Source organism: Lepisosteus oculatus, chromosome 15 (assembly GCF_040954835.1).
Source record: "Lepisosteus oculatus isolate fLepOcu1 chromosome 15, fLepOcu1.hap2, whole genome shotgun sequence".
Lineage (NCBI taxonomy): Eukaryota > Metazoa > Chordata > Actinopteri > Semionotiformes > Lepisosteidae > Lepisosteus > Lepisosteus oculatus.
In genome coordinates, this window is record NC_090710.1 from 2,631,759 (window position 1) to 2,645,038 (window position 13,280).

Genomic DNA, 13,280 nt, shown 5'->3' on the forward strand with positions numbered 1-13,280 from the left:
ATAGGGCGGTAGTCGTTTAGGCATGTGGGGGCTGATTTTTTCGGTACTGGCACAATGGTGGTTGTCTTGAAGCAGCTAGGTACAGTGGCCTGGGCCAAGGACATGTTGAAGATGTCGGTACAGACATCAGCTATCTGCCAGGCACATGTCCTGAGTACCAGGCCAGGGATACCATCAGGCCCAGCAGCTTTGTGTGTTCACTCTACTTAGTGATTTCCACACATCTAGCTTGGACAGTGTGGGGGGTGGGGTGGCAGGGGAGTCAGTGGTCCAGGTGGTTGGTTCAGGGTTTTGAGCTTCGAAGCGTAGAAGGTGTTAAGCTTGTTTGGGAGAGAGGGGTCAGTAGCGCTTACAGGGCTTGTTTTGCTCTTGTAGCTTGTGATTGTATTTATGTCTTGCCACATGCGTCGTGGGTTAGTGTTGGTGTTGTAGTGGTGTGACCTTCAGCCTTGACCTCGAACCATGACCGTGCATTTGTGAACTCGGGCACACTTGTAATAATCAGGTACATGAAATTTCAATTTTAGCTGAACCTTAGTTTGTCACATCAATTTACATCACCATAGATAGCAAAGGTGTGGCATTTTTGTGTGAATACCGTTACCGTGTGTGCAGCCTGTTACACCTATAGTTACCTCACTGTTCCACCTCCCTGTGTTATTACAGGCGATGAGAGGTGGGTTTAAATACCTGAACTGTCTCAGCCTGTCCAGCAAAAGCGATTTTAGATTAAACTACAGGAACCGTATTGGATTATATAGTTTCCTAACACAATATTAGGTAATGTGCCCATAGTTGTGACACATGCTGCCCCAGTACTAGGAATGGCCAAGCATGTGGCATGTCTCAGGTTTCCTGAGGATTGTAAAAGAGCGTCAGAGCAGGCCTTTTCCTTAGTGTTTTGGGAAAGAAAACGAATCTAAGTGACCTCACAATAGACAAGGCTGTTGGTGCGCTGTGGGAGGAAACCAGAGCACCCGAAGGAACTTCATGTGAACATGGGGAAGAACATACAAACTTCCATGTTTCAGAATTTGCGAGTTAATGTCATCCTGCCTTTTTTTTTTTTGTCAGGGTGTACAAAACGTTCGTGGCCAATATCTCTATAATGTCTAGTTCGCCCTGGGCACTTCATCCACCCCCCCTTAAAAAAGTCCTCGAGGGCTTGTACTAAACACCCAGCTCCAATTGAGGAAGAGGTGCAATCAGACACCCCCGCCTCAGCCAATCATTGTGCACTCCAAACAAGGCGAACGTCAAAGCGATTGGCCACTCCTCTCTCTTTAACACACGGGAGCCCGACTCTTCCTCAGCATCGGGCTTGTTATACGGGAGGTGCGTGGACGGACACATTGCATCATATCAAGAACCGGACAAAGAGGTGAGTGGAAATCCGTGACGTTAAGAAAAAAACGACGCAACGTGTGTGTCTGTCCTTACTTTAAATAATTCAACTATTAATGCCTAAACGACTCCTCGGATTTTGAAATCTGTCTTGAATGCAGATGATTTTGTGGTGTGACGAGCAGTTTTGGCAAGAAATATGAACGGGTTTTAAGTGTCATGATGTTCTACAGAAAAAAAAAAACCCATCAAATTGCAATAACGAGCGATTTCTCAGACGGTTACGATATTGTGAAATACATCCTATGTTACATAGTAAAACAAGCATCATTAGTCAAGTTTCAGGTCGGAAGTACGTAAATTTAGCGTATCCAGCTTTGTACATTTTGCAGTAATCGATACAGATGACAGGGTTGCATGCTGTACAGATCAGTTTGTCCATTAATATTAAAACGGATTTCTTTCACATGTCTGTAATCATTCCTCTCGTGTATATTCGAGAACAGTTCTCATCCTGCTTATCAGGGGGGTGTAAATCATTTATTATTCAGTTTCGAAATGACGTGTCCTTTCTGTGTTAATGCAGTCACCCCAGACAACGAGTTATGTTCCCCCCATTCACTTATTTGTTGACACAAATGACTTTAAAACTGGACAAAGTGCTTCGCTGGAACACGCAAACCTGCTCAGCTCGACACTCCTGTGAGGACATGTGCCAGTTGTGTGGGAATGAGGCGCTCCCTTAACAAACTAGAGCACGTTTGCTTTCGGACGCTCTTCATATAACAACAGTGGAGAAGGAAAGCATCTGTTTCTGAACGAAAAGAATGAAGTACTCAGCGAAATTGTCCCTAGTGTTATGTTAGTCTCTGCAGTGCGCAGCCAGCCACGTCTGTTCGGTTCCTGAACCTTATTGATGTGTCGAAAGCCTTCGCAGGCTCTGACTCAGATTTTTATAGTGTCGCCCTTGCTTTAAAACGGGAAGTTTTTCCTCTTTCGCTCTTCTTGTAACGAGAGTTTAAAGCCTGCTTACGTGATTTGTATTTTTTATTTTTCCCCAACAAAATGTGAATCAAGAGTACATAAAAAGCATAATCGTTCACTGTCCCCAGAATTCAGAATCCCCTACATTTAATTTAGGCAGAAGCATTTTTTCAAAAGAAATGATAACTTCTCTCTGTATAACCGTATCTCCTTCTTTCACGTACACGCTCTACTTCTTAATTTTGATACTACTAGATGAGTGCTTTTCAATGAAACAACGTTTTTACAGTCATCTCTCTTTGCTCTGTAGGCTACAAGTTCATTGCAGGTAGTTTGGAACTTATAAAAAATTTCACGTTCAGAAATTTTACAGCTTTTACTGTAGCCGAACATCCTCCCATTAATTTCATTTAAAGTTTAAATTCCATATATTTGATTTGCAGGTTTAACTAGAAACTCTTTACATCTTCTTGGATTGAAATGGGTGGCTTTTTTGGAATGTAGCCCCTTTTCCCATGTCTTTTGTGTGCGAGGGCTGCTTGCACCCTTATCCCAGAGGGGTTTTCCAGGGGGTCTCTGACCAGCCCTTTGGCAGTCGGCACATACCAGCAGCTGTGGGGTGAGGATTTCCCATGGTGAAGGGTCCTTTTTTATTAGTGAGATATGCGAGGGGGACTTTAGGGATTTCACTAATTCCAGGGTTTAGCAGGGCTGAGGTTGATTTGTTTGCTTGAAGGAGATACGGACATGTAAAGGGCTGTGTGCTTGCTTTGGTGATTGGCTGAGTGTGTACGTGTCCACCCTGTCCAGGGGTCAAGTTTCCAGCTCTTACACGGTGTTCTTTCCCTCTCCCCTCCACACCCTAGCCGACTCGGATTCCTGTCTTGCCCAAGTGCACTTGGATTTTTTTTTCCCCTAACATGTCCTCTATATGAATGCTGTCCAACACATTAACATAAATGTGAAAACTTAATCAGATCATACATTTGCTGTTGAGTTTTTTTATTTTAGGAGTACAGTGCAGAACTGAACTATTTTAGTCTTGAGATACCTTAATACAACTATTCAAAATCCTTAACACATGCCTTTTGGGTTGACTGTTTATTCACAATGAATGGTGAAACATCATAGCAGAAGCACAAGTGGCAACGGTGTGGAAGTGAATTCAAAACTGAGAACAGGAGACACTTCTTTACACAAAGGGTTGTGGAGTATGGAACTAGTTGCCCAGACGATTCTCTGGCTTCTGTCAAGAAACAGCTAGGTGACATCATTGGATCAACTAACTACTAACTAGTAAACAGTTCAGATAGGCCGAATGGTCTCATCTTGTTTTTAACTTCTATTACAGTTGCAGGAAGAAGTTTGTGAACCTTTTGGAGTCACCTGCATTTCTGGATTAATTACTCATAAAAATGTAGTCTGATCTTCATCATTTAAGTCACAATAATAGACAAATCACAATCTGCTTAAACTAATAAACATAAACAATTGTACTTCTTGTCAATATTTAACACAATGTGTAAACATTTACAGTCCAGGCTGGAAATAGTATGTGAACCCTTGTATTTAGTAACTGGTAGAACCTCCTTGAGCAGCGATAACCTCCACCAAATGTTTCCTGTAGCTGCAGATGAGACCTTTTTTTTTAGACCATTACTCCTTACAAAACTGTTTCAGGTCATTGATATTTCTGGGATTCCTTGCATGAACAGCTCTCTTCAGGTCATGCCACACCATCTCAATTGGGTTGAGGTCTGGACTCTGACTGGGCCATTCCAGAACACAAATTCTCTTCTGTTTAAGCCATTCTGTTATTGATTTACTCCTGTGTTTTAGGTCATTGTCTTGTTGCATCACTCAACTTCTACTAAGCTTCAGATGATGGACCACTACCCTGACATTCTCTTGTCAAATTGCTTGATACAATTTTGAATTCATTGTTCCCTCTCTGATAGCAAGCTGTCCAGGCCCTGATGCTCCCTCCACCATGCTTCAGAGCTGAGATGGTTTTGGTGTTGGTGTGCAGTGCTTTTTTTCCCCTCCAAACATAGCATTTCACGTTCCTGCCAAAGAGTTCAACTTTTGTCTCGGCTGTCCACAGAACATTGTCCCAGAAGCATTGTGGAACATCCAGATGGCCTTTTGCAAACTTGAGACGTGCAACAATGTTTTTTTGGAAAGCAGAGGTTTTCTCCATGGTGTCCTTCCATTAACACCGTTCTTGTTCAGTGTTTTTCTTATAGTGGACACATGAACAGAGATTTTGGTAAGTTCAGGAGATTTCTGCAGGTCCTTTGGTGTTACCCTAGGGTTCTTTTTCACCTCCTTCAACATTGCACTCTGTGCTCTTGCCATGATTTTTGCAGGACGTCCACTCCTAGGGAGAGTAGCAAAAGTACTGAATTTCCTCCATTTGTAGACAATATGTCTTACTGTGGATTGATGAACTGAACAACTAGGCCTTTAGAAATGCTGTTGTAGCCTTTTCCAGCTTTATGCGTCTCTATAATTCTTCTTCTAAGATCCTCTGATATTTCTTTTGAACTGGGCATGGTTCACATGAACGGCTCTTTCTTGAGAAGAGCAGACTCTGTCAGTAACTAACTTTTGTGTGCCTTTTTTTATAGGGCAGGGCACCTCCAATCTCCTCATTGATTGGAACACCTGACTCCAATTAGCTTTTGGAGAAGTCATTAGCCTAGGGGTTCACATACTCTTTCCAACCTGGACTGTGAATGTTTAAACGGTGTGTTCAGTACTGACAAGAAGAAGTACAATTGTTTGTGTGTTAGTAGTTTAAGCAGATTGTGTTTATCTATTATTGTGACAGTTGAAGATCAGACCAGATTTTTATGAGCCATTAATGCAGAAATCCAGGTAATTCCAAAGGGTTCACAAACGTTTTCTTGCAACTGTATGTACCAGATCTTGCCTTGAAAAGGTTCTTGAAAAGGTGTGTCAGGAGGCAGCTTGGCTCAGCATTTATAATTGTGATTAGAATGAAGGTTCCCTAGAATAAAAGCTGACTAAATAATTCTAAACAATTATTTGGAATGGTTTCTCTCAAAGGAAGTTTAAAATGCGATTTAGTGAAGTGTTTCACACACACATGGAGTCTATCAGGGCTCTGATTTTATGCTGTCATTTATTCAGTTATAACTAATTGTATCCTTTGTAGTAAAAAAAAACTTAATTTTGAAAGACATACAGTAAATCCTCCTTTGCTCGCGTTTTGTATTAAGACAATATTAGATAATCGATTTTGGAGATATCCATGTTCAAAATGGAAGGTAAACTGGATTTTCAAGAATTTTGGAATAATGCTACAATAATTTAGAATACTACAAATTATAACATTATTCCAAGTTTATATGGTAAGATTTATTATAAAAAATGTTTTTTTTCTGTGTATTGTATAATTATAAATTGCATGGATCCACTAATGATCTAAAACTTGCTAGGATTAGTTTAGGATTATAATAATACTTGAAATATTCTGGACATAATCAAAAGGGTAAATGCAACCCCCAGAACTATAGCATGCTTGACAGATGACGCACTCAGTACAAAATGCACAAAAGTTGCTCAAAACATTAAATATGTCGCAGAAACACAAATAACGCAGTCAGAAAGGTAACTCAAAAGGCTGATTAATAGCTCTTTGCACCAGTAACTTCAAAATGACACCATAAACAGTATCATGTTCAGAATGACATGCATCCGAGGGTACATGCAGTCTTACTATAACTCACTTGTTGATAATGAAGCCATCTGAAAATGGGAATATTTCAGTAACCTCAATGTAAACCAATGTATTCACATTCCCATAATGGAGCCTTGATAGGACAAATTGCTATCCGTGGTTTCCTTATGCTCCCCCACAACATTGATGGAGAGGGCGAAGGAAGAGGAAGCCAGAGCCTTTCTCTGCTGCTCCCTGTAGAGTCCCTGTGTCCCTGTGATGTTGTGGGTGTGGTTAGAGCCAACTGCCTGGGGATTGTTCAGGCAATGGCTGTACAAATTCAAAGTGTTTGCAAAAAAACAAATTCTAAATACAGTAAAAAATTTATAATGGCAAGAAATCCCGTGGCTGGCAGAGGAATCCTTCTCTGTTGGGCCCCTGAGCAAGGCCCTTAACTCCAGCTGCTCAAGGGGCGCTGTATAAATGGCTGAAGCTGCTCTCTGACCCCAATTTTCTCTCTCCCTGTTTGTGCCTGATGCAGAGCAAGCTGTGGTTATACGGAAAGACAAATTCCTAATGCAAGAAATTGTATATGGCTAATAAAGTGATCTGATCTTAAAACAGTGTGGCGACACACAAGCCCCTGCAGAGCTGAGTGAAAACACTGCCCGTGTGTAGGTAAGGAATCGCTGATTACAGTGTAGAATGAACCCCAGTGCTCAGAGCACAGTGAAAGCTGTAACACTGACACTTCACCCTGTTTCAGAACAATTATTGGAAACTATTGGAAACATACTGTGTATAAGGAAAGTAACAGGACAGAAAACAGGACCCAGAGGGAACTAATTTTAGCCGGTTTTAGTACAGAACCCCAAAGTACTGGTTGTTGATTAGGTTTATTTCTACTAATTGGTCAGTTTAAATTAAATTTAGTAAACCCAAATTTAAGTAATTGCTTTGTGCAGCTCTCCATTTTAGACTATATTCCTAAGTAGGCAGCAGATTGCACATATCAAAGCAGTGAGTGCATCGTATGTTTACTTCCTGTAGCTAGGACGTAAATATAAGCAATGCTCCAATTTCCTTTCCTACTTTTTGCATATCTTAACGTTTTACCATTTGCAAACTATAATATTCAAATATGTTGTCTTAATCTCTGTGCATTTAAGTGTCGATTTCGTCAACGGTTTATGTTTTTTTAAACCGTGAAATGCTCGTAGCAATAATTCACAATGACGATGACTCAGACGAAAACTGATTTCGTCACAGGATGTTCAGCGTTCGTGCATTTGTCTCGGCTCGTTATCGGCGTCGTCACTGTTTTAAGTTCTAGTAGCAGTTCCGCACCCTCGGAGTACACTTGTCCCTTGCCATTTCCCCCATAAGGCTCACCTCTTCCCGGCCTTTCCCTCTGTAAAACCTGGGAGAGGTCCCCTGTTCTCTCTTTGCCTTGTGTCCGTCCTAGCGGATGCGCCTTCCTTTCTCAGCCTGTGGCTTTAGCTACTTTTCCAGTAAGTGGCACGCCCGCTGTACAATAAAGCGCAATAAATCCTATTTCCCACTCCACCTATACAGAACCGGTTTCGCCACATTCTTATATTGAGAATTATCGCTGTGATTGTATTCTCTAGTAGTAAGATAACTTGCGACTGGGGACCTGTCTACAAAACAGTTAAACGGGTTGGATCGCTAAATCTTAAATAGCACTTATAAACAGCCACTGCGACTCAGCCATGCTTTCGGTTGGAAGAAAAAGATCTAGCGTCTGGCAGTTCTTCTCATACGACGAGCACACAAAGAAAACCTGTTGTAAAATATTATCTGAAGGAAAAAAAGAAGAATGCGGCTACATTATGAGTGGCAAAAATACAACTAATTTGAAGCGCCATCTGAAGCAAAAGCACCCAGACATCTCTGCACTGGTAAGACATCCGTTTTTTCACTGTAGCTACTCAAATAAATAGAAAACTAAACAAAACGAGCCACATTTTACCGTGCATAAGTTTGGGAATTACAAATTGAGTTACAGTCACGGTTATCCGACATTTCGTTTTATCCGTTATACATATATACATATATGCTGTGTACTGTATGTGTGCGCATGCATAATATTTTGCCCAATCCCATGCTGCTTTGTCTCAGTGCGTCAAATATTGCCATTGACGTAGCTTTGTTCGTTTGCGCTCGTATATATGTTTTTATTATTTGAGAAGCATGACAAGTGCGAAAAGAAAGAAAGTAGTTCTTTCAATGGGAAAAAAGCCTGAAGCTTTAAAAAGACTAGAAAAAGGCGAGCCCATGCAAAAATTGCATGTGAATTCGGTGTGGGACGAGTAACGGTTGGTGACTGGAAAAGGAAAAGAGATGAGATAGAAAAGTGGTGCTCTGATCGGGCCTCAACTGAAGGACTGATGGACGGAAAAACAATGAAAAAATGTGAATATGAAGAGGTCAGTGAAGCCTTGTTCTTGTGGTTCACGCAGCAAAGGGCATGCCTATCACGGGTCCGGTACTTCAACTTTATTTGTTTTGAATGTGTGGAGTACTTTTAAACTGGTATGACTGCAAGTTTTAAAGCAGCAAAATGTGAATACTGAACAATACTGGAATTTTCTTTTGGAAAATTTATATAAACAGAATAGCATACTGAAAGCATGTTAAACCCAAATGAAACTGGAGCACATATAAGAAAAGCCACAATAAAATATCACTTTTTATTAAAAAATCACAACAGTAACTTAAAATGAGATCAAATATAGCTATTATTATTGTTGTTGTTAAAAATGTCAACAAAATTAATAGAGCATTTAATTCAGTAGATATATATTTCAAGTAGTAGCAACAATTTAATATCTCTGAATATTACAATACCCTTTTGTGTCATTTAGTCGGGGATGAATCTGCTTTGTTTTCTTCAAGAAGAACAGGTTAAAAAAAATCAGAACACAGAAGTGGAAACTCAGGGAAAGTTAACAGATCTTCTTTATCCTGCCCAATTATTGATGTTGATTCTTTCAAGAAATATTTGAACACCCATTTACCTCCTAGCAAAAAAACAAGCTAGATGTGGCCTTTTCTTGCTTGTAATTTTTCTCATATTCTATGTTATAGCTGAGTTTTGAAACACAGAAAAGATGGAGGGAGAAGATGATTGATGAAACTCTTTCAAAACACCTCCCCCCCAAAAAAAAAAACAGAAGCAGCATGATCTGATAGCTGTTATCAATAAGTTAAATCTGCCATTTCATTGACTGAATAGAAGAAGCTGGGTTATGAAACATCTCAGAGGTCCAGGCTAGTTGGCACTCATCTGTACTGTTGAACCCAGTTCCTTCTTTCCAAACTGAATAAAGAGCTAAGAAGAAGTGCCCATCTTTGCAAAGACCACATACAATGTTAACATTACTGGAATTGCATGGTGGAATACACTCTCTTTACAAGACACTCTGCTTCTAGAGATTAGACACTAATGGCCTGTTTCTTAAACTACTGTCCATTTGCAACTCCCTTACCAGCCTATCTAAGGTGTAGTTGGAAACCATTTTCACTTCAGATCAGTCAGTTTTGCTCTGGATGGGCGAGTACTGAAGGCTTTTCTCTTGCTTAAATTGATGTTTGAAGTGAACTTGAGATAAACAGAGGGAAAGAGTGAAGTTTGGAACTCAAAACAAAAATGATTTGAAAAAAATGACAAATTATTATAAACATAACCGACTTACTCACTAGGAACAGACAAAAGTTTAATATACAGTACTTTTGTTCATTACTAAGGAAAGGATAAATGTGATATGCTATTTTATATTACTTTTTTATAGATCCTTTTACTCTGTTGTAAAGGACTTTAGATCAGTTGATTAATGGTAGTAAATCAAAAAATAATTACAAAAAGGATATTACAAAAATATGAAAAGCTCATTAAAGAGACTTCTAAATATTGTGTGTAGAGGTCCAGGCTTTAATACCCATCCTCATTCCTCTGTTCCTTGTTTGACTTTTGAAGAAGTCTTCTTTTCTCGTTTACTTGTTTAAAGCCTAATTTAAACTGAGTAGGTGTTTCCTTAAAGAGACAAATTAACCTGGTCACTTCTTTGAACAATTCCAGAGCAGCAAAGGCAAGTAACTCAAATTGCACAGTAGGTTCTGCTAACGTTTTGCATGATTGTGGTTAAATGTTTTAAATTCTATTGTCCTTACATTTTGCAATCATTCATTCTTGACTACATCGGTAGCCAGGTAGTGATCGTGGGGAGAGAATAAACAGCAAAATCTTTATATTAAGATCAGGTGAATGTATGTTAGTGGTTAACAAACACATCTGTTCATGTGAAAAACCAAGCAACATAGTTGCATGAACAAAGACAAAGGTATAGAGAGATAAATACAATTATTAACCACCCTAACACCACAGTTAAGACACTAGGATCTCCTGCATAACATGGGGATGTGTCCAGTAAGACTAAGTAGCTTTCAAACAGGGTAAAACATGAAATCAGTACTCTGTTTTCCCCACAAGAGAGAGGTTCACTGTAATTCCACTTTAAATTGGAGCCAGCTGTCAACATCCAAAAAAGTCTGTGAGTGTAGGGGTGTTTCAGTGAATGTTTCATCTCCTTCAATAGTGAGAGACAGTTGCATGGGTGCTCATCCTCACTTTGTTACAGAGGGGAAATCTAAACACTTGATAATATCAAAGAAAATTAGGGTTGACAACAACAGGCAGGTTCTCATGTATGGTTATACCCTAAGGTTTAGGGGAAGCAGGGCATTGAGTCCTGAAACCTTTTCTCTGAGAAAAGGGTAGAGACTTCAGGGAACATTCTCTCCAGAGATGCATAAGGCCAGGACTGTCGACAAGAGACCTAGCCATGCGCCACACAAATACCTTAGTCTTAGAAAACTTATTATCAAAGGACTGCAATTCTCCGGGCAGAAGGCATGGTGTTTGTGTGGATACAAGCAGTCACTTTGTTACCATTGTCTATAGAAGAGTCTCCTGCTTATGGATTGTTATTTGCCCTCCCTCTTTTTGTGTGATCTGCAAATTGAGGAAGCAGAATAAGCAGATTTGGATCATTGATAAATGAAATATGAAACATGTTTGTAGCCTAATAAGAATAATAAAAATAACATTTAGCCTTGTGTTAACAGAGACCTACTAACAGAACACTACACTGCATTAACACTTTCTTAAATACTGAAAGAGAGGTTAATATAGACACAATTGGTGACTGAAGACAACAGTACAAAAATTAAAATTGTATTGAAAAAAGGGGGTTAATATAGACATATTGACTGATTGGACACTATAGTTTATTAACCCAATGGACTAGGGAAAATGAGTTAATACGGAAACAGTTACTGGTCATAGATAGTGATATATCATTCTGCGAAACAGAGCAGATCAGATGGAGATGTGTGGATTTTATGAACTGAATTAAGAGGAACTTTTAAGGGTAATAGACTGTACTGTATAACAGTAGTGCCACCTACTTGTTCAACAACGGCGTTTGCAGGCTACAGTGTGAGAGGACTGCTGCCCTAGAGGAGCAGATTCCCAATGGACCCTGAGGCCAGTGATAAAGTGCTAAGCAGATGTGTGATGACCATGAGCTGTGCATTTTGATCTACTTTCACCTTTTGTATTTTTTTCCAAAAACATTCATATATTTTTTCTCACTCAACTCCCTGTTTTCACCTGTGTACAAATTTTAGTAATATTTAGCAAATTCCTATTCCTATTTCTGTACCAAGCCACATGGGTGATTATTTGTCAGAACCCAAATGCAAGGAACCAGGAGCAGCAATGACCGAAAACAAGTGGCGGGGGCTCAAGTGCTCCGGGACGGAAGGAGAGTGAAGTGAAGGGGGGGTGATAACGGAAAAATAGATTACTGGCCGTTCAGGGTCTAATAGCCTGTCCTTAGTCCCCTCTCATCTCCCGGAGCCCCGGGTCAGCACAGCCGTAAGGGACCGTTCCAGTCAGAGCCCGGGAACAAAGGAATCCTCAGGGAGCTCAGGAGTCAGTCACTACCCTTCGGAACGGATTCAGAATGCCTGGCTCCTTAGGAAGAAAAGGATAAATCAAATCAAAATCAAATCAAATCAAAGTTTATTTATCAAATGCAAAACGATACGGCGTTCAGCAGTAGTTGCTGGCAATGAAATGTCTTTTCCTGCGAGCTCACAAAAATTACAAGAATCACAAAAATTCACAAGAACACAAAAATCACAAAATTGAGGTTACATTTTTTAAATTGAATAAAACTCAATGTGAGTAGAGCTGTTATGTGTCCATGGTGTGTGCAATATATACATGTAGTGCAGTTATGGTGGATATAGTGAGAATTGTGTGTCCATGTAGCCATTACAGGTGATTTGCTAAGGAGCTACAGGTTGGCTATTTAGCAGTCTTATTGCCTGGAGGTAGAAGCTGTTCCGTAGTCTGTTGGACTTGGACCGAATGCTTTGGTACCGTTTACCGGATGGTAGGAGGGAAAACAGTTTGTGACTGGGATGACTGGGGTCCTTGAGAATGGACCTGGCCTTCTTCAGACATCTGAAGCTCTGCTGGGGCGTTGGAAGGTGGACAGGAAATGAACAAAGATAGAAACAGGAAAAGGTGACCCAGAAGGCCTGAGAAACAGAAGGTGGGAGAAAGGAAAAGAGTCCTGAAGGGCCGGGAAAAAAGGCCTGCTCCAGAGAAAACCCAGGAAGGCATCAGGGATGAGGACAGTTAGAGAGAAAACTAAAGTACAGGACTCTCTATGGAACAGGAACGGGGCTGTTAGGTTGAGGGAAGGATGACTGAGGTCAGATGGAAAGAATCCAGGGCTCCAGGCCTCCGGGAGAAGGACAGGAGCCGGAGCTGCAGTGCAGGTGAAGTGAAGACTTGAAAAGCGCAGGCTACTTCAGCACAGAAGGGTCCCATCGACTGGGATCAGGAAGCCTCGAGTTTTGAGGTGTTGCTCACTCCGCTTTAGGGAGCGGATTCATTCATGATGTTCAGCTCCCAGGAAAAGGAAGACACAAGGGTCTTGCATTCCAGGGAGGCATTAATACCCAGAATAACACAGCCTGCCACAGCTTCCCGGACTGGAGAAATATGGAGAGAGAGGAGAAACAGTACCGCAACCGGGATGAGACATGGTGTCGAAATGAATAAATAGAGAAACAGAACAATACAATAATTAGAATCATCATTGCTCATTAAGATATATAGCAGTTCAGTCCTCTTTGCTGGATATTGAATATCTCTGTTGCTTTTATA

At 40.5% G+C, this 13,280-nt stretch overlaps 1 protein-coding gene across 4 annotated transcripts in view; it reads left to right on the top strand.

The window, feature by feature from the left end:
• Window positions 1-1,272: 1,272 nt before the first annotated feature.
• The window catches only part of cbsb (cystathionine beta-synthase b), a 43,733-nt gene continuing 31,725 nt past the window's right edge, over window positions 1,273-13,280 (top strand). Inside the window, exon 1 of one of the 4 annotated variants that reach the window (XM_006638918.3) lies at window positions 1,273-1,381. Coding sequence is in view for 1 of the 4 variants with exons in the window: in XM_069179264.1 (XP_069035365.1) it covers window positions 7,867-7,935 (69 nt within the window). In the remaining 3 variants the exon portion in view is untranslated. Of the gene's footprint in view, window positions 1,382-7,837; window positions 7,936-13,280 lie in introns of those variants that run through there. The other 3 variants (XM_069179265.1, XM_069179266.1, XM_069179264.1) reach the window with 3 other exon arrangements.